The sequence below is a fragment of the Mustela erminea genome, chromosome 15 (assembly GCF_009829155.1).
Source record: "Mustela erminea isolate mMusErm1 chromosome 15, mMusErm1.Pri, whole genome shotgun sequence".
In the NCBI taxonomy this organism is placed as follows: Eukaryota; Metazoa; Chordata; class Mammalia; order Carnivora; family Mustelidae; genus Mustela; species Mustela erminea.
Window position 1 is genome coordinate 14,715,367 of NC_045628.1, and position 25,539 is coordinate 14,740,905.

General features: G+C 43.8%; 2 protein-coding genes across 4 annotated transcripts in view; one reads left to right on the top strand and one right to left on the bottom strand.

The window, feature by feature from the left end:
* DZIP1 (DAZ interacting zinc finger protein 1) overlaps positions 1-7,683 on the top strand; it is a 51,049-nt gene extending 43,366 nt beyond the window's left edge. The window contains 6 exon segments of the mRNA XM_032314477.1: positions 175-301; positions 895-948; positions 2,499-2,692; positions 4,199-4,329; positions 5,188-5,362; positions 7,335-7,683. Coding sequence (XP_032170368.1) covers positions 175-301; positions 895-948; positions 2,499-2,692; positions 4,199-4,329; positions 5,188-5,362; positions 7,335-7,411 — 758 coding nt within the window. The 3' untranslated portion in view covers positions 7,412-7,683.
* Positions 7,684-10,432: 2,749 nt separating this feature from the next.
* Positions 10,433-25,539, bottom strand: part of CLDN10 (claudin 10) — a 129,925-nt gene continuing 114,818 nt past the window's right edge. For all 3 annotated transcript variants that reach the window (XM_032314479.1, XM_032314481.1, XM_032314478.1), the window contains exons 4-5: positions 11,880-11,987; positions 10,433-10,762 (exon numbers count right to left, since the gene is read on the bottom strand). In XM_032314479.1, the coding sequence (XP_032170370.1) occupies positions 10,639-10,762; positions 11,880-11,987 (232 nt within the window). In that variant the 3' untranslated portion in view covers positions 10,433-10,638. The remainder of the gene's footprint in view (positions 10,763-11,879; positions 11,988-25,539) is intronic.

Here is a 25,539-nt window from a genome sequence, read left to right on the forward strand (position 1 = left end):
CTCTAAAATAAATAAATCTTAAAAAAAAAAAAAAAATGCGTGTCATGTGGACTCTAAAGCCAAGAGCTTTTTGGTATCAAGAGCCAACATAGATGGTATTGTAGTATTTTCCTGTGCTCTTCACTCACGGATCGCGAAGGCAATGGAGATTCATGAATGATGGTACCGTTCCAGATAAGTACGTTCCTCAAGTGGATACCCTTTCCAATGGAGAGATACCCAAGGCCGTGCAGCTTCCTCCCAGAAGCAGACAGCTGATAAGGCAAAGACCTGTTTTTACTGATAGGACATCTGTCCCAAAGTAAGTATTTTTGACCCTAAAATGTTTGTACTCATGTTTATCCCTGTCGGCTTGGGCTGCTATAACAAAATTCCATGGACCGGGTGGATTGAACAACAGAAAGCTGTTTTTTCACACTTTCAGAGTTTGGACGTCTGAAATCAGCATGACGTATGGTCAGGTTGTGGTGACAGCTTGCTTCTAGGCTGGTAGATGGCCCACGCTCTCACTGTGTCCCGCTGTGGCAGGGAGAGAGAGGGGCCTAATCCCTCTTCCTCTTCTTAAAAAGACACTAATCCTTTTGAGGGCCCCAGCTTCATGACCTCTAATAAACATAGTTACCTCCCAAAGGCCCAACCTTCAGAGAGTGTCCCTGGGGGGTTAGGACTTCAACACGTGGATTGTAGGGCCATTCTACCCACAGTAACGTCTGCCCCAGCAGAGCGCCACGCGTACAGTTCCTACCTGCCTGTCCTTGGTACCAGCCCATTTCTTGTAGCTTATTCTCTTTAACAAATGTTCAAAAGGAAAAATTACCCATTCCATAGAAATTTATATTGAAAATTACATTATTTGCTTCTGCCATTTAGAAATCGTTTTCTTTTGTATTTTAGAATTAAGAAAAATATCATAGAAGATAATTTTCCCAGAAAGTCTTCAACTATTACGTGAGTACTTGGGAGTGGGGAGAGGGCGTTTAAAAAGCTCATTCCCCTGAACATTCGTTTTGTTGTAAATTGGTATGTGCTCTGTGATTAACTAAAACGCTATTAAACATGGCAGTTCATTTGTCACCATTCATTATTCCTTTGTGACATGTCTTTGTGTCTTCATCAGATTCTCTGTAAGTCAATAGCCCTTATCACCCTGTGGCCCCCACTAAGCAGTGGGGCCACCCCCAGTTATTTCCACTGTTCCCCTCTCTGTGTCAATATGATTTTCAATAAGCACGATGAATTCAAAGAATGATGTCATCTTTTAGTGGCTGGATCCTTGAGAGTATAATCAGATGATATTGTGGTGTTCTTACAGACATCAAGAATGTCTCTAGACCTTACTCTCATGGGCCCTTTTATCCTAGATCCATCACTCATGAACTTGTACCACTGATTCACTTGCTTACCTGTTTAGGCCTGTTTTCTTATCTGTTCAGTGGGGCGATGCTGCCTTTTTCACAACACAGATCTATAAATAAAGGATATATGAAAAGGATTTAGGGGTGCCTGGCTGGGTCAGTCAGTGGAACACACAAGTCTTGCAAGGTCATGAGTTGAAGTCCCACATTAGGTATGGAGCCTACTTTAAAAATAAAGTAAAATAGATAAAAATTAGAAGATTTATATTTTACAAAGAAAAAAAGAAAAGAAAAGAGCTTGACCTCAGGGCTTGACACTTAGTGGGGACTTAATAAATTATAGGTACATTATTGTTATTAATTATAAGTAAAACTAATCTTATCATAAACTGAATTTCATCATCGACTTTTTCTGGAGGTATTACTGCTATAAATATCTCTTCTTGAGGCATTGTGTATATATAATAGAGACAAAATAAATTATATAGATAATAAGGACGGTATAAATAGACTATAATGGAGACAATAAGATGACCTTTCAAAAGCATTTTTTAGGTACAAAAATCTCATAGGAACCTTATTTCATGGGACATAGTATGACTGAACATTGTCTGGAAAAATTTAAGTGATCAAAGAATATTCTTGAATGAATGAACACTGCTATAAACATCTCACTTTATTTTTTTAAATACCTTTAATTTTTCTTTTTTAATTGTGGCTAAAAAAAACTCACCCAGCAATTTCCAAGTGTACCTACTATTGTCGGCTATATATACATTAAGCATAGACAATTTCCTTATTTAAAAAATTTTTAAATTTTTTATTTAAGTTCTAGTTGGTTACCATACAGTGCAGTACTGGTTTCAGGAGCAGAATCCAGTGATTCGTGACCTCCTGCAACACCCGGTGCTCGTTGCAACAAGTGCCCTCCTTAATGCCCACCCCCTACTAGCCCATACCCCCCCACTTTAAAATGGGGTGCTAATTCATGTGATGAAACAAGTGGGTTTGAGTCTATAAAAGCGCTCCGTAAAGTGCAGCGAGGAGGTAAATTATAAGTAATGATGCTATTTTAAAAGATGGGGTAGTTTTACTACAGAAAAGATTTCTTTCCCCCAAATCCTTGGGTTTTCATTGGTTTAGGACCCCTCCGTTCAGTTCGGAGGAAGAGCTGGACGGTGATGACGTCATCCAGGCATGCGCATCCCCGGACTTGCTTCCTGCGCCGTCCTCCGAAAGCAACAGGTGTACCTTTGCGAAGAACACAGTCAGAAGCGACACGGACTGGACCGAGGGAAGTGAAGTCGAGGACTCCGATGTTTCTCCCAAGCCCGCAGGTGAGCTCTGGTCATTAAAAATCCTTCTGGAAATTTTGTTTGGGAACAGTGGTTCCCCGGGGCGGGGTGGGGGCCCCCGGCACTGGGAGGAGAGGCTGAGAAAGTGCTCAAGGAAAGGAGGGGGCTAACGCAGAGGCCACCGCTGCCTAAGGAAGACGCCCAGGGCTTAGCAGCTAATTGACGCTCCGGCGGAAGGAGAGGAAGCAGCAGGGGTGCCTAGATACGTTCGTTTCCTGGGACTGTAGGATCACAGTCTACAGGTCTCGTGGCTCAAAACAGAAATTGCTGGTCTCCATCCCAGAAGCTACAAGGCCAAAATCAAGGGTTGCAAGGCTGGTTCTCTGTGAGGGCCATGCGGAGAAGATCTGGTCTAAGCTTCTGTCCTCAGCTTGGAGGGAACCATCACCCTCCCCCGTTCATGCATCTGTGTCCGAATCTCCCATTTTTATAAAGACACCAGTGGTACCAGATTTGGGCTCACCCTCACGAACTCACTTGAATTTGATGACCTCTTCAAAGGCCTTCTCCTCAAATAAGGTCACCTTGTGAGATACTGGGGATGAGAACATCATCCTATGACGTGGACGGACGCGACCCACGCACACACTGGGCGTCTGTGAGAAGGGCCGCTCTCGGACCCCGGGCCGCCTGGGGAGACGCGTTGGTTCTAAAGGAGCAGAAGAGCCAAGTGTGCGGCTGCTGACCGTTTGCTGAAGAGAAGTGGGGCTGAACGGTCATTTCTTAAAAAAAGAAATTCTGTTTAATGCAGTTCAAAAATTATATATTTTAAACATATCAGATAGAATTCATTTATTGTACTCTACACAATTTATATTTATATAATTATCATTTTATATAATTATAATTATATAGTTATATAAAATTTGTTTTTGTTTATATAATTTATATAATTACATAAGATTTATATAATTACATAAGCTATAACTAATTAATTTTAAAGTAGTACTGTTTTTGCATATACCCCCATGAATATTCTACTCCTACAGACTACCTCACTGAAATTAAAGTTTCTGACCACAGCTTGAATAAGACCACCGTTCTTTGATTTCAAATGAAACCTTAGGGTGCCTGGGTGGCTCAGTTCGTTAAGCGACCACCTTCAGCTGAGGTCATGATCCTGGGGTCCTGGGATCGAGTCCCGCATCGGGCTCCCAGCTTGGCGAGGAGCCTGCTTCTCCCTGTGATCTCCTCCCTCTAATGCTGTCTCTCTCTCATTCTCCCTTTCTCAAATAAATGAATGAATTCTTTAAAAAAAAAGAACATGTTACTGCTTCTGGTCTAGGGGATCATGACTTTTCTAAAAAGAGTTATACGTCTTAATGTAACTTTTTTCAACCCCCAAAATATATCAACTGATTTTAATTTAATAAACATGATGAAATGTAATGCTCAGGCTCTTTCAAAGTCACTTGTTCAAGATATTTTGGAATCGGAAAAGATATATATATTTTTTTAAACCGTACCTATTTTCTGTTGGTCTCACAGGAACCGCCATTAAAACACTAACCGAGAAGGTTGAAAAGACAGTTTCAAATCACAGAAATGTGAATAAGCCAGCTGGTGGGATTAACGTTGCTGAGGCGTTCATCAAAAAAGAATTAAAAGAAGAACTGAAGGTAAAATCACCCTTGCTCGCTAAACATACAGAGAGATTCATCTTTTAACGAATATACCTTAATAACCGTACTTCTTGTAGGAAAATGTCAAACAGATATTTAGTGGCAGCCGCTGAGATATATACCGTACCTTGTCTGCAGGATGGTTGCATTTCTTTCTATTCTGTAGAGAATCCAGGATATTGGAACGATAGTGGGTAAGAAGGCATCTCGTGCTTCTCAGGCTTTACAGGTTTTCAAACTCCTATCACGTGTCTGGCTTGACGCGGCCAAGTATTAGCGAGTTTGCACCCAGATGCTTAAGACTGGCTAGAACCTGGGCCTCGGCTCTGGGTCCACAGCAGGACCTGACAGTAAGATGGGGACTTTTGGGGGCTTAGCCCCACTTGGGAGCTGGAGTGTGCAGAGGAAGGTATCCGAGAGACGAGGGCAGAGCCCAAGCTCTGTTCCCAAAGTGGAGGAAAGTCCCCAACACCTTCCCAGAAGCTTTGACCTGAGGTTCAAGGTCAGATTATCCCGACGTAAGAGCTCCTGCCTGTGGACCAGCCCAGCTTTACTGCTACAACGTAGTGTTTCCAAGATTTTCTAAAGTCATGGCTGGTAGAGTAAGTAGAAAACATGGAAATTTCATGGCAAGAAACAAGGAGGTGGTTCTGTCGTCCTACAAAGCGCAGATTTCCAAATCCATTTCCTTGCCCTCCAGAAATCACCAGACATGGAATCTCTGAGGTTCCCCAGCTTCAGATCATCCAGTGTCAGCGGCTCTGTCTGGCCAAGAGAGTAACCAAGGGACGCCCGCATGCGCCGCGTCTTTAAGAAACGCTCACGCCTTTGTGCATTTCTGTGCATTTCTTTCAGTGCGCGGACGTGGATGATGACGACTGGGACCTCTCGTCCTCAGAGGAGGAAGGATCTCTGGGCAAGAAAACCGGGAGAGAACGGAAGGAACCTCTCCCTGCGAAGAATGAGGCAAATTCGACTCAAGTGCCAAGTGCCTGGGGCGCATCTAATCTGAAGGGGCCACATGCAGAAGGTTGGCGGCTCGAGCGCCTTAAAGTGCTCTCCGTTTTCCAGTTACTCGTGTCCTCTTTAAAAATACCTAACGAGGGGCGCCTGGGTGGCTCAGTGGGTTAGGCCGCTGCCTTCGGCTCAGGTCATGATCTCAGGGTCCTGGGATCGAGTCCCGCATCGGGCTCTCTGCTCAGCAGGGAGCCTGCTTCCCTCTCTCTCTCTCTACCTGCCTCTCCGACTACTTGTGATTTCTCTCTGTCAAATAAATAAATAAAATCTTTTAAAAACAAAACAAAACAAAAAAAAAACCTAACGAAACTGTGTTGAAACAGCATCGGACAGAAATGCTGCTGGTATAACAAATACCATATGCTTTGTGCACACTTACTCCTCTTCAGAGTCCTTTAACCCGGGTGTATTTAATTTGGACCCAAACTTTAGTCTTTAAATTTTAATGTTATTTCTGAAAATGCCCATACAGTTACTCTCCACATGCAGGTGCCTCGCGGAAATTAAAATTTCTGATCTTACACCGGAATGGGGCCATTCTTCTGGCGGTCTTCCTGTATTAATCTGTTTACATATTAAATGTTTCCCTCTATTTTCTTTGAGGAAAGATTTCTCTTGCAACACTGTAGCCAGTGGGATGAATTAGAGAGGAGACCAGGAGCTGACATGGTTCCTGGATGAGCGCTAGGGTCTGGCTCAGTCCAGTAACTTAACGCCCAGTATAGTTCGTTTTTAAAATTATAAAATGTGATTTGTAATTTTTGTCAAAGTAATTCTTGCACGTGGTGAAAGGTCATCTAGAAGGGCTTGTCTGTGCCGCCCGCCCTCGGGTCTGTGTGGCACCCCGAGGTCCACCACGTCTCTCGGTAGTAAGTCAGACTACAGATTCCAGGCTCATCAACTTTAGAAATGAACTGTTTTTTTTAAAGATTTTGTTTATTTATTTGACACAGAGAGAGACAGCAAGAGAGGGAACACAAGCAGGGGGAGTGGGGGAGGGAGAAGCAGGCCTCCCGCTGAGCAGGGAGCCCGATTTGGGCCTCAATCCCAGGACCCTGGGATCATGACCTGAGCGAAGGCAGATGCTTAATGACTGAGCCACCCAAGTGCCCCTAGACTTGAACTCTTGATGTCTTGCTAAGACAGATGGGGTTGTGGCTCATTTTCTGCTCTCAGGACAGCTCTCAGGACTCCTGTTCGGTGTTTTCCTGTCCCCATCTGTTACTTTTTTTTTTTTTTTTAAGATTTTTATTTATTTATATGACAGAGAGAGATCACAAGTAGGCAGAGAGGCAGGCAGAGAGAGAGGAAGAAGCAGGCTCCCCGCCGAGCAGAGAGCCTGATGTAGGACTCAATCCAAGGATCCTGAGATCGTGACCTGAGCCGAAGGCAGAGGCTTAACCTACTGAGCCACCCAGGTGCCCCGCCCCATCTGTTACTTTAAATTATATGCGCAAACCTCCCTGTCCTTCCCATTTTCAGCGAGATCTCTCGCCACATCACTTTGTAAGCCGAGCCATTGCTGCGTCTGCTCTCCAAGTCTTCTTTCCTCTCCCCCAGAATGTGAGCCGGGCCTTTGCTCTCACATGGTGCCCATATCTGTGCTTCCTAGTGAAGCCCATCGACCCTGGAAAACCCATATCTACCATTTAGTTCCTCCTTGGCTTATTATAATTTTATCCTCCTTTCTTCACACCTGTCACTCAGAGTCAGTAGCAACAGAACGTTCCTGAGCGCGGTTAAGGATCCTGACCCCGGGCTGGATACAGAGGAGAAATGCTGAGTGGAAGCCTCTAGACAAGGGTCCCTCGTGGTTCCCTGGAGATGTGGCCATTTCGTGGCCCTGTAGCCTCCTCCAAGCCTGTGGGAGTTGGGGGTGTGGGGATTAGCCAACAGACCTGGACACTGAGGGACAAATGACGGATTTTTACAGGCTTGTCTGATCACTGGAGCTTCTCTTCCTCCTCCTCTCTCTCCCTCCACAGGACTTCAAGATGAATCCAGCACCCTGAAAAGCAGCTTAGTGACAGTGACTGACTGGAGCGACTCTTCAGATGTGTAACCACCACCTCAAGGGGGTCAAGGTGAAGACACCGGCAGTTTCCCAGCGACCTGCCCACAAGACCCCCACCCCCCTGCTCCTGCCTTACAGTATTTCCCACAAGGACACGGAAGCTGATTCCAAGAACAAGGGTCTCTATAACAGCACCTAATTCAGTATCGGAACACAAAAATTGTCAACAGTATTTTGAAGCATATAGAGGTGTTTGACTTCTGCTGCTTAAAACTAATATGTCATTTGAAGTCATAAAAAGTTTTTTCTTCAGAACGGTACTCTAGTGTTTAAGTGTATTTTTTCAACTAATTATTAAGTGAAATTTTTTTTAAACTTATAGCAGGTTTCGGTTTGAATTAAAACTTTTTATTTAATATATCTTATGTCCATTTCACACTGGAAGTGTTTTATTATAAAATTCCGTTAGTACGCTTAAAATTGAATTAGTGGAATCGGTGAAATCTTAAGAGTAGATTGGTTATTTTTCATATAGAAATACGTTTAGAATTATAAAAATAGAGCTGGGCTAAGTTAAATACATTTTCCAGAAGTATGTGCACCATACTCCGACTCCCTTGTAAGGGAGTACTTACTCCCTTGTAAGCATGTTGTTATTAAACAATTATTTTAGAACGTTAAATACCATTTCTGCAGTATAGTCTTTACCTTGGATATTTTATGAATAAAATGTAGCTGTTTTCAATGTCAATTAATTTATCAGAATATGCAAAGATTGAGACATTACTGGACTCATACGTGTATGTCGGGTTTTTTCCCCACTCTTCAGATGCCCACCCATATTATAAAATACCTCAAAACTAATTAGTTCTGTTCCTAACAATTGTCAGTGGTCAGAAAGTTCATAGAAGCTGTTTTTGTATTTTTTTTTTTACTTTGTGGTACTATCTGTACTCTGTCCCCACCCCCCCCACTCCAAAAGTAACATTTTAACTAACAGTCTGTTGGGTCTTGGATCTCTTTTTTCAGTTCGCCAACCTTTCAAGTAAAGCCGTCCCTTACCTCACTGTGACTGCGGCTGAGTTATTAAGGATGAGTTCGGAGCTAAACTTACCTTGTTGGGAGGTCCGGCTCGCCCTGTTAGCTGTGCCACTCGACATCCTGATCTGAAGCCACAATCATTTGTGTTTCTGCCCCTCCCCCGCCTCCCCCAACGGGCCTTTTCACTTGTCCACTTGCACATTTTCAGCACTTCCCACAGGGGCCGTTTTATGGAAATGCACTCACTTTCTGTGTAAGCACTTTAATAAATGCCAAATCAAATTCCCATATAGGACAGAAATGAGCAACACACCAGAGCTACACCGTGCCTGAGAAGACACACGGGCCACTGGACTCATTCAGTCACTTTTCCAACAGATATTTATTGAAGTATATGGGTCTATTTTGTGTTTTGGTTTTTTTTTTTTTAAGATTTTATTTATTTGAGACAGAGTGAGAGCGAGTACATGAGCAGGGGGAGGGATAGAGGGAGAGGGAGAAGCAAACTCCCCGCTGAGCCGGAGCCTGACGTGGGACCCGATCCCGGGACCCTGAGATCACCACCCAAGCCCTGACCCAACTGACTGAGCCACCCAGGCGCCCCTATTTTGCTTTTTTAACATGCATCATTTGTTCATTTAATCAGAACAACTTTGGGAAACGGTATTTATCATAATCCTCATCCTGAAGGTGTGAGAAATGTAGAATTATTAAGTAACTTGCCCAAAGCCATACAACTAGAAGGTGAAAAGAGCAAGCTTTACCCGGGTCTCTGCTCCGCGTCTCCACACCCAGTGGAAAGGGGTGCGGAAATGGGCTGAGCTCTGCTATGCAAACCCAGTATTTAAATTAAGTCGGCCCGTCTGCGCTGCAAAAGCCACTCCTTGAGCTCGTCTCTTTCAACCTACCCTGCTGTCCTCGGAGATGTGGTTCCTTTCAGTCGTCTTTGCACCCTGTGTGTCCCTTCACCGATGCACAGCTACCACGCTTGTGGTTCCCAACAGAGCTTTTCTCTGTTTTCACCACCCCCTCCTCTCCCTAAATTCTTCAGGAGCTAGAACACTTCAGTACAATCTAAACATTACCTTTAGTACCTTCAGCACAGCTCTGAAATAAAAGACTTGGTTCTAAACACACACCCATAAAATCCTGCCCCCCACATTGGCCTGTAGCACCTAATACCCCCTTGTGGCTTTCATTGCATTTGTATCCCTAGAAGAGATATTTATAAATATTATATATAATATATATATCTTATTTTCATATTATTTTAATTATATATTACATATTTATATATTTTCACATATATTTCTACATATTATATATGTATATATGTAATACAGAAATCATTTTTTTAGTAACAAACTTGTTCATTTCCTCTTCTTCCCACTGAGCATCTTCCAAATAACGTGATTTTTCCCTTTTAAGTCTTTCACGCTGTTCAGAGACCCCTTGGGGCAACTCACGTGCCCTGAAAAAGGGTAGGTCTCTCCATTACCCAGAGTGGCTGTGCACACAGGGCCTGAGAGACACGCCGGAACTCACCCGTCACTGTGAGCAAGGCAGGCACCACGCAGGCTCTGGAACCCTTCCCCGAGTCAACCATGACCAGCGTCTCTAGCCAGGTTCATGCTGACACTCCAGCCCTCAATCTGCTTTCTGTATCAGAGAAGCCTAAGCGGTTCTTTAAGGTGGACGTGCCAGGCAATGTCCTGGCCCCATAAGCCTTGAGCGGTCACTGCGAATCACAGTGGTGACAAACAGGTGTAAGAAACTGGAAGTCGTCGCGACACAACCAGTAACCTGATCATTCAACCCAAACATCTTTTGAGGAACAGCCTCAGACTTCACACTGCTCATAAGACACCGCTCCTTACACACCTTCTGTTTCATACAGGAAGGAAGAGAAACCAGGAATGGGGACAAAGGATGTCACGTCTGAATGGTCGAGAAGGCTCCGTTACACATACTTGATCCGCTGGTGCTAAATTCTCCTCACGTTCTATAAATGTACAAAATATGTACAAATCCTGTAAATAACCTGTTTATTTTTTTATAGAAAGCCACAACAGAAAATGATTAGAACATAGACATCCACACAATCAGCAAATTCTCCAAATTCATGTTTTTAAAAATAGTTTGGAGTGTGAATTAGAGGAGGGCCTCGAGGAGGGGGCTCATTCTGTGAACAGTTCACTTGTACAATAACTCGAGACAGCTCGCAGCAGTGCTTTTCAGACGTACGCATTTTTATCAAACTGTTTGGAGGGGTTTGTGGTTTTAAAATCTCCTTCTGCGCCATGATACTTTGTCCGAGAAGACAGGACGGACGTGGCCCCGTTGTAGGAGTATCCCATCCTGCAAAGCAAAACATAGTCTGGTAGATCCTCCTGTACACAGAGAGCAGAAACCATCACCCCCTGCTTCTGTCCCAGCAGTTTCAGACCTACCCTGATGACTCGGGAGTGGGCTTTCTCTCTTCCTCTCTCGCGCCACCACTCCCCACCCACCCAGCGGTCTCACTGTCATTTCTGAACAGTTAGTGCGAATTCAGCAGAAGAAACGCATGGCTTGTTCATCTGCTCAGTTTTTCTCTCTTTTTTTTTTTTTTTAAAGATTTTATTTATTTATTTGACAGAGAGAGAGATCACAGGTAGGTAGAGAGGCAGGCAGAGAGAGAGAGAGAGGGAAGCAGGCTCCCTGCTGAGCAGAGAGCCCGATGCGGGACTCGATCCCAGGACTCTGAGATCATGACCTGAGCCGAAGGCAGCGGCTTAACCCACTGAGCCACCCAGGCGCCCCTCAGTTTTTCTCTTTTAAAACCCATCTTCCGGGGCACCTGGGTGGCTCAGTGGGTTAAATCCTCTGCCTTCGGCTCAGGTCATGGTCCCGGGGTCCTGGGATCGAGCCCCACATCGGGCTCTCTGCTTGGCAGGGAGTCTGCTTCCTCCTTTCTCTCTCTGCCTGCCTCTCTGCCTACTTGTGATCTCTGTCTGTCAAATGAATAGATGAAATCTTAAAAAAAATAAAAAATAAAAAATAAAATAAAACCCATCTTCCTGGACCCTGGGGATTGGAAGGACCTTCGTCAGGATTCTCTATGTGAAAGTGATGAGGCTTTTAATTATATATTAATTATAAAATATATATAATATAATATATAAATTATAATTATATATAAATTATAAAAACGGTGAAGTTTACACAGGAAGCCCTATAGTTCTGCTCACAGAAACGGCTCTGGAGTGTAAGAAGGTAGCGCTCTGGGTTTTTTTTTTTTGTTTTTTCTTTAAATTAACTTTAACTGTTTATTTATTCTATTCACTGTATTGATTTTATTTAATATTACCTTCACTATATGTCCCAAACTTTTACCAATCCTAGTTTTTGGACATTTCTGAGAATCGTGTGAACGATCTCTAACTTGCCCCACCTGCAATAATTTTAACAGGTCATTCCTGTCTCTTTTCCATACCTGGGAGGTTTGGTGTTGTCAGATATTGAAAAGCAAAATATGACTCCACCAATGATGCAGAGCGAGGCTCCTGCCCATCCGATAAACAGAGCTGCTCCTAATTCGTACCTGCGAGGGAGTGCGTACAGGTGTTACGGTGGACTTATGCGGGGCATAAACAGTATTTAAGACCAACGAGCCAAGACTGTCTAAATGCTCATCGCAAACGTTTGCTACCGCAGCTTGTACAGGAAGTACCAACACCTTATATCTGTATAACACTTTAAACTTCCCTTGACGTGTTTTTCTAGCCACCTCTTGATTATATCTTTCTGACTTCCTGAAAGGAAGAAGAGGTGACCCCTGCAGGCAAAGCAGAAGCAAAGCCAGCTGAGGAGCCCAGGCCTCCCGGCTCAGCTGGTACCTTCTCTCTGGGCCCGTCTGAAGCTCCCAGAACGTTCCATCTAGCTGGTCCACTGCGCAGGGTAAATTATTTCGCAGAGTCTGGTCAGAAAATGGTGGGTTCCCTTTGCTTTCAGTTTAATTCAATTCAATAAACATTTCTTTGCAAATCATGTATGAGGTGTTGAAGGATGGCAGAATATGCCACCCCCAAACAGGCCACTGGGGCATGAGGGTTATTTTGAGCTGAAGGCAGCAGCGGAGAAGCAGATACCAGAAAAGCTCTCCACCCCTCCCCATTTGTTTTTTTTTTTTTTTTTTTTCCCCATTTGTTTTAAAGCAGGACATGGATTTGTAAAGATGTCCCTCCCAGCCCCCCTACCCTGCCTAGCAGGAAGGACAAAAGTTAATCACCAGAGACAATAGTACCACCCAGGCGGACACACAAAGACACCAGGGGGATCTTCATAACAAACTCAACTAACCAGCCATATCTTCCATTAGTTCCCCCATAGATCTGCCTTCCCACAGTCTGCTGCCCCAGAAGGTCAAAGTCCTTTTCTCTGGTCTTGTCACCTCTCTCTGAACTTGTGTTCTTTTATTTAGATGCCATATAAGCCCAAGTTCTAACCAGCCCTTTGAGTTACTCATCACTGAGTACTCCTACAGGTCTCCATGATGCGGGTGTTAACCAACTCTATTTTTCTCCGGTTAATCTGTCTTTTGTCAGTCTAATTTATAGGGCCCAGGAGAGTAGAGGGGGGAGAAAGTTAAGTTCTTCCTCTACAGAGACCATACAAAGTCAGTGTTAGATACAGAACTATCTTATCACCACAATCTTGTGAGAGATAAATACAAAATAACATCATTTAGCGACAGATTGCCATCTGGCTATCCACAGCACTCTGCTGATGCCTCGAGCAGATGCAAAGATCCACCCGATACACAAGTCAGCTCCTGCACTGGACAGGTCCCCACACAAGGATACAAATGATGCTATGGAGAACAAAAAAGGAAATCACTTTTTGCTGTGGAGGACTAGAGGAAATCTTTTTAGGGGAAGAGCACTCACCCAGAAAAACAAATAAGGAATGACAAAAGTATACCAAAGTGTTAGGGCTGTGCGTTTTCATGTTTGCCTATCCTTATTCTGAAGAACAGGGATTTTTTTAAATAAAGAAGTGATTCTCAAGTTTTTTTGGCCCATAGATTTCTGTCTCAAGGCAACGACTGATGGACGCTACCCCCAACCTAATGGCGATAAAAAGAAGTGGAGACCCCAAGTGAAAGGGGTCTCTTTTGGTCACGTAGAATTGGCAGAAGGGCTGAGACAGGAAAGTCAGAAGTGAGGGTGACAAGGGCCAAGGCAGGGCCAAGGCAGGCTCCCTCCATAGCCAGTCCCCTGAGCCAGGCGCGGCAGGTCAGGCTTAGGTCTCAAGGCCATACTGCACCATTGAGAGCAGGAGGCATGTCCTGCCTGGGCCCATCCTGAGTTTTGCCTCGTTTGTTTCTACATGCCGTGTCACTGACCTGAACTCCTGGCCGGGCAGGGGTAGGCTTTCTGGTGTGAATCACAGCAGTGACGGAAGAGTGGCCCCGACTGCCAGCTGGGAGAAGTTAGGAGCAACACTCACTGAAGATTAGGAATGTTGGGTCTACTTGCTCATTTGCAGATCTGGCTACGGTGGCATTTTCACAGCCTGCATTTGCTGCCCAGGGGTCCCTTCTTTTCTCACTCTTGTGTTGCCTTTTCTGGGAAACCCAGGGGGTCACTGAAGCAAGGAAGAGCCTCAGCAGAACAATCAGGGGATAAGACCTCACCCTGTAGTAGAGCACTAACTATGTTCTGGAAACCAAGAAATGCTCCCAAGAACAGAAGATTGCTATAAAGGGGAAAAAAACACCCTCAAACTGCACACAAAAACTGGCCCCAAAGGACTCAGATGCACTGGTTAAAAGAGCTGACCAGGCCAAGAGCATGAAATCCACAGTTCTGTGAGTTCTGTTCTGTGCCTTCATTAAACAATATCCTGAATTTCCACAATCAGCCCTTTTACGATGTTTGAACACAGTCATGCACATAAAAAAAGAAGAGTGCCTTCCAGGTTGTTAAGCGCGGGTCATCCGACCTCTTTAAAACATCCGAAAGTCCTAGGGAGCCCAGATGGCACACTCGGTTGAGTGTCCGACTCTTGGTTTTCATTCAGGTCATGGCTTCAAGGTCAGGAGACTGACCCCATGTCAGGCTCTGCACTCCAAGTGGAGTCTGCTTGAGATTCTTTCCCTCTCCCTCCCCGTCTGCCCTTCCAAGTGTGCGCATGCTCTCTCTCAAAATAAGTAAGTAAAATCTTAAAATGAAGAAACAAACAAAATTCTGCAAGTGCTACAGTAGTAAGCTGGTACCAAATGCCCCTTGTCATGCTGTCACTGCAAAAACAGTCACAAGTGAGCACACTGAACATTTCTACTTGGAGAACATTATCGTGGGATTACCGTTTAATGATACTTTCTGTTTTTCTCTCTTTTTTGTCCTCCTAGAGTTCAGGCAAGTCTTCACTCCTGAGCCTTAATATTACTTTTCCTGCAACTAGCCCCTGAAGCTATAGCCAGAGGTTTTTCTTAAAAATATATTTAGCTTTCTAAAATAGGATTCCAGTGCTGGCTACCACGATTGATTAAAAACAAGCTTCTAATTATTAATAATAGTCAATCAACGGCGATGGTGATAGAAATCATAAGCCATGGCTCAGCACTGTGAATTCACTCAAAGGAGCATGCAAACGTGTATACAGTGTTGTCACAAATCAGAAGATAAATTACTCAGGCAGGTCAAATGTCGTGACATGCCTTTATATTCATTTAGGCTCATCTGGAAACTTCCTGAGGAATCATGGGTTTGTCTTAGGCTAAAAAAACTGGTTTGTGTATTCCTATTTTTAAATATATTTTCATTTTTCTTTAAATCTGTAGATATAGACTCTATTCCGAGAAAAATATCATTTCCACTTGAGTTCTTTGTGAGTTCTGTCAGAGACAAACAATAAATAGTACCAGCTCAGAGCGGAAGTCTCTGAGAGACTCCATGTCTACACCAGAAATTTTTAACAAGCTGGCTTTTGTGATTTGGTCCTTTCTCTCGCAGAGACTTTTTCTTCTTCCTTCTGTGAAAAGACACGTAGAGCTGACTAACTCAGCATGGACTCAAATTCACACCTATCAGTGTGCGTGATCTGGCAAAAACTGGCTGGTATTACTGAGAGACAGGATTGAGGGAGAGCAATATAATATCCACTCAGATTCGTTCCAGAGCTCGTCTCCTTTGACACTCACTGGGAAGCTTAGTCTCTGCCTAGAAATCTTTCTTCATTTTTTGGGGTAATGCTAAGAAGCTGACTCTTACAACTCAGAAGATCAGCAAATTTCAGGTGCTCTATTGTGGGTCTTTCTTTTTTTAACCATGCCCTCCTGGCCCCAGAGCAGCTTCCCCACTCAGAGCATGCTCTCTTTATTGGGCTGCCACGATTGTGGAAGTTTTCTCATTATTCTGGAAAGCTATAAATCTGCTTAGCACCAGACAGATCCATGATTGTCAAGGAGAGGACAGAATTTTGTTTCATGGATCAAAACATTGTTTTTGGAGTACCTCAAATAATCCACTCAGTTGGGCACCTGGGTGGCTCAGTGGGTTAAGCCGCTGCCTTCGGCTCAGGTCATGATCTCAGGGTCCTGGGATCGAGTCCCACATTGGGCTCTCTGCTCAGCAGAGAGCCTGCTTCCTCCTCTCTCTCTCTCTGCTTGCCTCTCTGCCTACTTGTGATCTCTCTCTCTCTCTCTGTCAAATAAATAAATAAATAAATAATCTTAAAAAAAAAAATCCACTCAGTTGACAGGACTACTCAATTCATGTATGTAATTGCCTGACTTCAATTCATGTATGCCATGGAATGTAAATTTAGTAAACAGGGAAAAACTTTACTTCCATCCAGAGAAATGAAACCACAGACTAAATCCTTAAAAACTCCCCCCAAAAGAAACACAAAGATTGAACACATTCAGATGTCCTCCACACTACTGGGTGAAATTATTCTCACACACCTGGCTGTGCCTGGTAGCACACTGGAGGCCTTAATTCTGATCATCTCACACTTCAACTCATATTTCAGCCCTGTAACCTTCATGGTAATCTAAAGGCATGGAATGGAGAACACCTCTTATTGGCACCTCCACTTTCCATTTTCCTTGCATCCAAACCCCTGTCATGACTTATCAGCCACCCCCAGAGTGCTCGTGTAGCCTACTGGGGTCACCAGCACAGAAACGACATGCCAGGCATTGTGCTCATCCTGTATTTCGAGGTGGACGAGAGAGATACAGCTGTGCTCTCAAGGATCTCCAAGTCCCACAAGGATAGGCAGATATTAAGCAAACAGCAGCAGCAGAGTGGAATGAAATTTAACAGCAGCATCGGAACAGCATGCTTTTGCCCAGTAAACATTATCTGTTCTCTCAGATCCAGAGATGTGGTTCAAGTAAACGCCCACAACAATAGCGACGATTAGCATCAGCTCACTGTACTAGGATTTGTGTGTGTGTGTGTGTCAACATTTTGTTCTTTGCATAATTACATTTGATCTTCACTCTAATTCTGAGAGAGAGGTATTGCTACCCCGGTCTACAAATGAGGAAACTGAAGCTCAGGGAGATGAAACCACATGCCTCGGGCCTCAGCTCAGTAAACAGTCAAACCAGGATTTAAAGCCCAGAACCATGATTCCAAAGCTTGAGCCCTTCACCACCTCTCCTTCTTCCCTTTACAGTATACTTTAGCTAAATAAAAGATTTTATCAATCTGAGAAAATACAATCAGAGCAATGTACTTTTCTAGTTGTCATTCCAGAGAGGAGGGTGTTTTCTCTCTCCCCGGCTCACTGCCTTCTCTGTGGCTCACAAGCTCCAGGGTATGGAATTTCTTCTGAATTCCCCTCAGGCTGTCTTCTCACCCCACACAAAAAGAGGTGAGTGTAGTAATGAAAATCAGGGCATGTTGGACTGGAAAAAAAACAAAACAAAAACGCAGCAGCTCCGGCAAAACAAAAACTGGGTAGTGGATGAAAAAAAAAGTCTTCTCCTTTAAGACCCCCAGATGAGTGACATGACCTTGCTGAAAGTCACAGAGCTAGGGTCCAAGCCCTTGACACCTAAGATAATGTGTTTCTTCAAACATATTGTCCTACTCCTCATTTTCACCAGGAGTGGAAGCAGCCAAAATAAATATTCCAGTTACCTGAAAATAACACACACACACTCTCTCTCTCTCCTTGTGTTTAGAGTTTAGAAAGTATACCATATATTGTCAATGTAAATATTTTAAAATTGAATTCCATCGGTACGGAATTAAATTAAATTAAAGATTAAATTAAATTAAATTAAAGATGACCACCTCAAGTAAACTTCCTTCAACTCAAAGGCTTATATAATCCAAGGTCTATATAAATACATGAATAGATTTTATATGAAAGAAGTATTCTAGAGGTATGATCTACAAACACACACATACACACACCCATTATTCCACACTCTTCTTCTGGGGGCCAGCTACTGGGACGGGCTGTGGGGTGCCCACCCAGCCTGTGCATCTCCCCGCCTTGGGCCCAGTCTGGTTTCCCTTCCACAAACCCCTCAGAGAACAGTTCCCTCCCACGGCCTGTGAGATGCCACAGGATTCGTCACCCATGGCTTCCCAGGAGGCTTACAAAGTAGTAGCAGGTGCCTTCCAAATGCTGGCTAAAATAGGAAGGGGTAACTTAAATAATAAGCATCCACTAACATGGAAACTTCACGGAGAATCCTCATTTTTAGGAAACACAAAATAAAGACTGATTTTTTTTTTTGTGGGGGGGGGGAATGCCAATTCTAAATTGTTCTTCTGTGGCCAGATTAAAACAGACAAGCACGCATTATCTTTCTCTGTATTATGACTCACCAACAAGGTTGTTCAGAATCCTCCAAATGGCATATATTAACAACGGGTAACACTTATTGGTGACATACCACATGCTACCGTGGTGAATATATGTTTCTTCTTCAATCCTCTTAACATGGAGAAGCAGGAGGGAGTAGAGCTCTTAACCAGACAGACAACTTCATGTCCCTGAAGAGGCCAGAGGGGCAAGGATGAGGCCAGGAGCCGGCCAGGAGCCAGCCTGCAAACTGCCTCTCGCCTCTCTGCTGCCTTCCCCTTCCAACAGCCTGTAAAGCGCACAGTGAGTATCTCTACAGAAGTCCAATTCTTGCCAAGTATTCAGGGAAATTAAAAAAAAAAAAAAAATCCACAGTGTAACTTAACATAATATTAGCCAAATTAACTTACAATCTAGAAGTAACTCCTGTCTCCAAAGTTTCATATTTCACTTCAAAAACAAATCTGTTGGGAAGGATGGGTGGCTCAGTGGGTTAAGCGTCTGCCTTTGGCTCAGGTTATGATCCCGGGGTCCTGGGATCGAGTTCCGCATCAGGCTCCTTGCTCAGAGGGAAGCCTGCTTCTCCCTCTGTCTCTGCCTGCTGCTCGCCCTGCTTGTGCTCTCTCTCTCTCTGACAAATAATTAAATAAAATCTTTAAAAAACATTGTTTGGCAATATCCATGCCATTGAGCTCCATGCATATGGACAAGTGTGGGGTCTACTGGGTTTTCTTTGATTTCAGGTGAGAAATGATGTATTGAGTCCTACTGCTCAAGCCGGTACAGTAACAACTTTGCACACCAACCATGAAGTCTGCAAAACGGACAGGGCAGAAGGGGCTGTGATTCCAGACAGGAAATTCCTAAAACAATTGACGCTGCCTTGGGACCCCTGAGGGCACGGCCCCCGTCACTGAGCACAGGTCAAGAATCTGTGTGTGCACAGGGGGGTATGTGTATTTGTTTGGGTTGAGAAAAAAAATACATAGATGAACTTGCAGCAAAAAGCCTGGGTCAACAGAACACGTATCCCACATTTTATTCAGAATTGTCCACAGGCTGCCTGGAAGCAGTTTAGAATCAGCCGGGTGTTGGGGGAGAAGTATGCAGGACAGATCTCACGAGGAGGGCCTCCAGAACGTCTGTGCACTGGACAGTTTCAAGCGGTTGCCCGTCTCTAACTCAATGCTATGACCAAGGTGATCAGGAAGAAAGAAGAAATTATTCAACCCTTATTTCTTTTAAATGGTTCCATGCTAGGTCCTCTTCCAAATGCCTTCTATCTGAGAGCCAAGCCTTACCACTTCAATGATATCATTTCAATGTCTCCAGCATTTCAAGACCCATCTCTTTGTGGCTAACCTCAACATACCACGTAAAGTAAGGAATAGTGACATTAAGGTACTCGGCCTAAGCATCAGTATCCTTAAAAATCAGAGTTAACATTTACTGAGTCCTTACTGTGCGCTGATGCACGGTTCTAAATCACTGAATATTTATTTATTATCCCCGCATTACTGACGAGGAACACGGGGCCCAGAAAAGATAAGGCTCTTTTTCAAGGTTACACGACGCATAAGTGGCAGAGCAGGGGTTTACTCCCAGGCAGCCCGAAGGACAGGATCCAGGTCCTCACACTGAAACAGTACGTGCATACTGTCCCCACTCCTTTCGGCCTAGCTCCACAAACGTACTTGGTCTTTCCACTGCAGGAGAGATGCAGGCAGACAGACAGTCATACAACACTGCTGTCGGCCCATCCTTGCTACAAATGTCACGGAGCATGGGCTAGGCACAAGAGATTCCAAAATCAGCAAGATGTGGTCTCTGCTTGGAGATGCTGCTGGTCTGGCCTGGGGGAGGGAGCAGCAAGTGTGGGCGATGAACAGAAGCACACAGGGGGGCACCTCCCCAGGACACAGGTCCTGCAGGATAAGCAGGAACTAGCCAGTATGTGAGAAGGAGAGGGAAGGGGTCCTGGGAGGGGGGGGGGGCGCGGTGCAGAAAGCAGAGTCATCCGAAACCACAGCAAGCTGGCAGGGTTCATGACGTTAGGTGCAGGTTGGTGAAAACAAAACCCATTTGGTTTCCAAGTGTATTTCTAAGTCATGCTAGCCTGCCAAAAGCATCAGAGCCATTGTGGTGATCTGAAGCGGCCTGGGCTCCTCCTAAACGCAGGGAAGGCATGGAATCACCCTTCTTCATATTCAACCGCTGAATTGTTTCTGTTCGTGATATCTGACACATCCATGGAACCCCTTGTCCGAGAATCTGTGAGCTGCCTACCGATATTAATCCACTCTCCAGATAATCTCATGAGTGGAGTATGCTTAAATAAACAAACATCCATAATTCATTAAGTTATAATAGGGACAAAAGAGAGAAGTCAAATATCTTGGCAAGGTCACGTAGTGAGATCGATATTCCTTTGAAACACACCCGGGGAAATGTGTAATTTAGAGAGGGACTCCTTGAGTTATCGCTTGTTCGTTGAACGGGACAGACAACAAGAAGAGAGAATTGACCAGAGCGTAGACAGCTGTTCATTTCTAACGACTAAATAACCACAGTGGTGAAAAGCCTTGACCTGAGTAAAGCTTAAGCCCTAAGGTGGAAATGTAATGTATGCCAAGAGTGAGTGCAAGGGATAAATACATCTATGGTTTTAAACACTCTGAAAATAATAAGAAAGCCCGGAGGATAAGGCCCAATTGTGAGACTATCTGAGCCAAAATATTAACAATAAATCTCGTGTACTAAAAGAGAATAAATCTAAGATTACAACGCCCTGTTTCCTCAATTAGGGCAATGGTTCAATGCTCCAACCTTGCACGGATTTGAAAAGAAGTTTCTTTGTGTCCATAAATTCTTTCTTGGAACAGTTTATTTAAGAAAACAAATCAAGACCTTTAGGAAGTTCGTGGTTTGGACAACAAAGTGGTGGTGGGAATAACTGATTTAAATTTCATCCCCCTAGTAGGATGAATCATGCTGGGGGTACCAGTTACCATAACCTTGCAGGAAGGTAGAATTTTTTTGGATTTGTTAGGCTTTATTTTAATAAAAAGGAGGAAGTTGGTTTGAAATAGCCCAAAGGAGAGAGTTGGGAAATCGTTTTCAAGGCTTTGTGGGAGCCCAGCCTGTCATGTCATGAAACATAATTACAACTTGAATGAGAGCAAAGAAGCCAAACAAAAGGGGGAAAGGGGGGAAAAGCAGAACATGACCACAGTCAGATGTAACTCTTTTAAGAACTGCCATGTGTCAAGTGTCGGAGCCTGGTAGGAAGAACTTCCCAACAAGGACAGGTTTCGGAATGCAAAGCCACAGAACAGACAGCAGGATGCTGGGGGCATGGCTACGGCCTTGATCTTTTCTCCAGCTACCCTTGAAGCCACTCGTTTTCTCTCATCCGTAAAGTGCCTACTGAGTTCCTCGCACACAGTAGGAATGGAGTAGGAACTTTGTTGATGAGCTTAGGTATGTGTTTCTAACTAGGCCACCAGGGTAGACCTTACATAGGAATGTCCTGGAAATCCACAGAGGATTCAATTAATATAGCACAGCATCCTAAGGAAATCCAAACAACAACACAACTAGGTTCTGAGTCCAGACCATTTCCCAGTGCGTTTTAGGGGGTAGGTGTGGGAGGGCTACGATTTGCTCACCGGAGATGGAAACTAGAGCTCACCGCCTAGCTGAAGATCAAACACACACACACACACACCTGTGCCTCAGCCATGCCTTCTAGGGCTGTGGGGGGAGCGGTGACTTGGAGGTAACTGGTTTTAGGAAGAAGGGTATAAGATAAGGATGGGAAGAGGAGTGAGCGTGCCTGCCTTCTTGCCTTCCTCCCTCCTCTCCACCGTGGGGGGAGACCATGGCAAGCTTTCCCCCTGATCCTGAAAGGATCAGTTCTACAGATCAGAATTTCACTTACCAGGCACGGTGCTAGGCAGTGAGGGGATACATGTTTTCTGAACTCAAGGAACTTACTCTTGCCAGCGAAAGTCAGAACCTTCCTGCAGCCATACTCTCCAAACACCAGCCCACCTAGGGCTGCCCTGCCTTTAGCCTCGATTCTCCAGTACATCCCTAAGTTCATGCACAAACTAAGTCACCGGCCCCGGTGATGAAATTCTGGCAAATGCTGGCTGAGGCCAAACCAAAATCTTGCTTTAAAGATTCTACTTTAAGAATTTTGTGTGGAGGGGTGCCTGGGTGGCTCAGTAGGTTAAAGCCTCTGCCTTCGGCTCGGGTTGTGATCCCAGGGTTCTGGGATCGAGCCCCGCATCAGGCTCTCTGCTCAGCGAGGAGCCTGCTTCCCCCTCTCTCTCTGCCTGCCTCTCTGCTTACCTGTGATCTCTGTCTGTCAAATAAATAAATAAAATCTTAAAAAAAAAAAAAGAATTTTGTGTGGATAGCCAAGGAAACAGTTAACAAAACCAAAAGACAACTGACAGAATGGGAAAAGATATTTGCAAATGACATATCAGATAAAGGGGTAGTATTCAAATTCTATAACGAACTTAAACTCAACACCCAAAGAACAAATAATCCAATCAAGAAAGGACATGAACAGACATTTCTGCAAAGAAGACATCCAGACGGCCAACAGACACATGAAAAATTGCTCCACATCACTCGGCATCAGGGAAATACAAATCAAAACCACAATGAGATACCACCTCACACCAGTCAGAATGGCTTAAAATTAACAAGTCAGGAAACAACAGTTGTTGGAGAAGATGCTGAGAAAGGGGAACCCTCCTACAGTGTTGGTGGGATTGCAAGCTGGTGCAGCCACTCTGGAAAACAGTATAGAGGCTCCTCAAAAATTTGAAAATAGAGCTACCCTATGACCCAGCAATCGCACTACTGGGTATTTACCCCAAAGATACAAATGTAGTGATCCAAAGGGGCACGTGCACCCGAATGTTTATAGCAAAAATGTCCACAATGGCCAAACTATGGAAAGAACTTTGTTGTCCATCCACAGATGAATGGATAAAGAAAATGTGGTATATTAATGTGACGGAATACTAAACAGCCATCAAAAGAAATGAAATCTGGCCACTTTGCAATGATGTGGATAGAACTAGAGGGCATTATGCTGAGCGAAGTAAGTCTATCAGAGAAAGATAATTATCATACGATCTCCCTGATATAAGGAATTTGAGAGGCAGGGTGGAGGGTTGTGGGGGGCAGGGAAGGAAAAAATGAAACAAGATGGGATCGGGAGGGAGACAAACCATAAGAGACTCTTAATCTCACAAAACAAACTGAGGGTTGCTGGGAGGTAGGGAGTTAGGGAGAGGGCGGTTGGGTTACGGACACTGGGGAGGGTATGTGCTGTGGTGCGTGCTGTGAAGTGTGTAAACCTGGCGATTCACAGACCTGCACCCCGGGGGCTAATAATACATTATATGTTAATAAAAATAATTAATTAAAAAAAAGAATTTCGTGTGGAGAGCCAATTTCTAGCTTCTTAATCTTTCTCATTTTCAACTCTCTGTCCTCTACTCAAGCTGTTGATAAGAGGAAAACAGATGAAGCCAAGAGGGTTGATTTGCCGGCTTTTAGAGAAGGGAGTTTGTTTCAGAGACGCCTGTGAATTCCTGAAGATGTCCCCTGTCCTTTATGCCTCTTTTCTACCATGATGGGTAATCAGAATCTGGTCACATTTACAGTTCTCAGGGCTTTGTCATTCCTTCATCTGAATGGACTATCTGCCTTTGCGCAAGGCACTGTCGGAGATACAGACGTGAGCGAGCTCTTATCTCAAGGAGCTAACATGTTCTCAATATGCAGCGGTTATAATTAATAAAGTTTATATTTTCTCTCAGTGTGTTGTGTGAAGGAGCTGTTATTTGTAAATATTACCGTTTTATAAGCCCTGTTGCTTTTCAAAAAGTGCCTCGCTCTTGTGTTTTTAATTACGTGAGGTAAATTGCCAAATGCAGGTGTTATATTTTTAAGTCACTTCAGAAGAGAGCTAATCAAAGCATCTATAAAGATAAGCCACATCTTAAATACTACACCTAATTTTAAAAGCAATCTTAATAATAGCTAATGCCATACAGTAATAGGGTACCCGGGGTTTCCTGTGTTCTAATCAGTTCTAAGCATATATACACACACTGAACGAATTCCCACATTAACTCTACGAGCAGAGTGCCATTATTATCCTGGTTTTACAGGTGAGCGTGTAGACAGAGCAGGCGCAGGTAGAGAGAGGAATGCCGACAGATTATTACAGGGAATGGGGTCGTTCGATGTTGCACCAAGAATGTGGAAATAAAGAAAACATCTCAGAGGCCATAATCACTAAACTGAGTTTAACCAAAATCTAAAAGAAAGTCAATGGGATGCCTGGGTGGCTCAGTTGGTTGGGCAGCTGCCTTCGGCTCAGGTCATGATCCCGGCGTCCTGGGATCGAGTCCCACATCGGGCTCCTTGCTCAGCGGGGAGCCTGCTTCTCCCTCTGCCTCTGCCTGCCACTCTGTCTGCCTGTGCTCACTCTCTCCCTCTCTCTCTCTGATAAATAAATAAAATCTTTAAAAAAAAAAAAAAAAAAAAAAAAAAAAAAAGAAAGTCAGAAATTCCGATGGCACAAAACTAGGTGACTGAGTATATAGCAAGTACTGGAAAAATAAAATCACACAAAGGACAGACTTAAATTACAGGGTATATATGAATTAGTCCTGACCTTCTGAGAAAGGACGAAAATGATTTTTAAGATTCTGAAAAAGACATCCTTAATTATTGTCAGGGAAACAAAAAGAGCAATTAGAATGGTTAGTCCAAAAACATGAGCAACTTCTTTAATACAGTAAATCATGAGAAATTTGTTATATATTTAGGATACCAAAACCTGAAATAAAAATCTATCATTCGAGTAAAATTATATTTCATTTAAATATCATTAACATGCTTCCTATCTCCAGGAGCACGGTCTGAGTTTTCGTCTCAATGTCTGGTGTCACGCACACTTGTACAAATCTCATAATCAAATATTAGTTAGGAGAAAATTTATAAATCAGAACCCATTTTTCCAACAGAGGCAGGAGAGTAAAAATTATACTGGGGTCCAAAACAGTTATTTTGTTTCCCATTTAATAAAATTTAAAATAGTTATTAAAATCATACAAAAAGAAACTCCCATGATGAAAAATATGTATAGGATACGGTCACCAAAATTATGAAATCAAGTATTGTAAACCACGCGTCTTAGAGCAAGCCTGTGTGGTCTGACTCCTAGTTCAATCCTAGTTCAATCAGACAGTACTTGTTTAGTCCAGGTTCCCTTGTACACATTA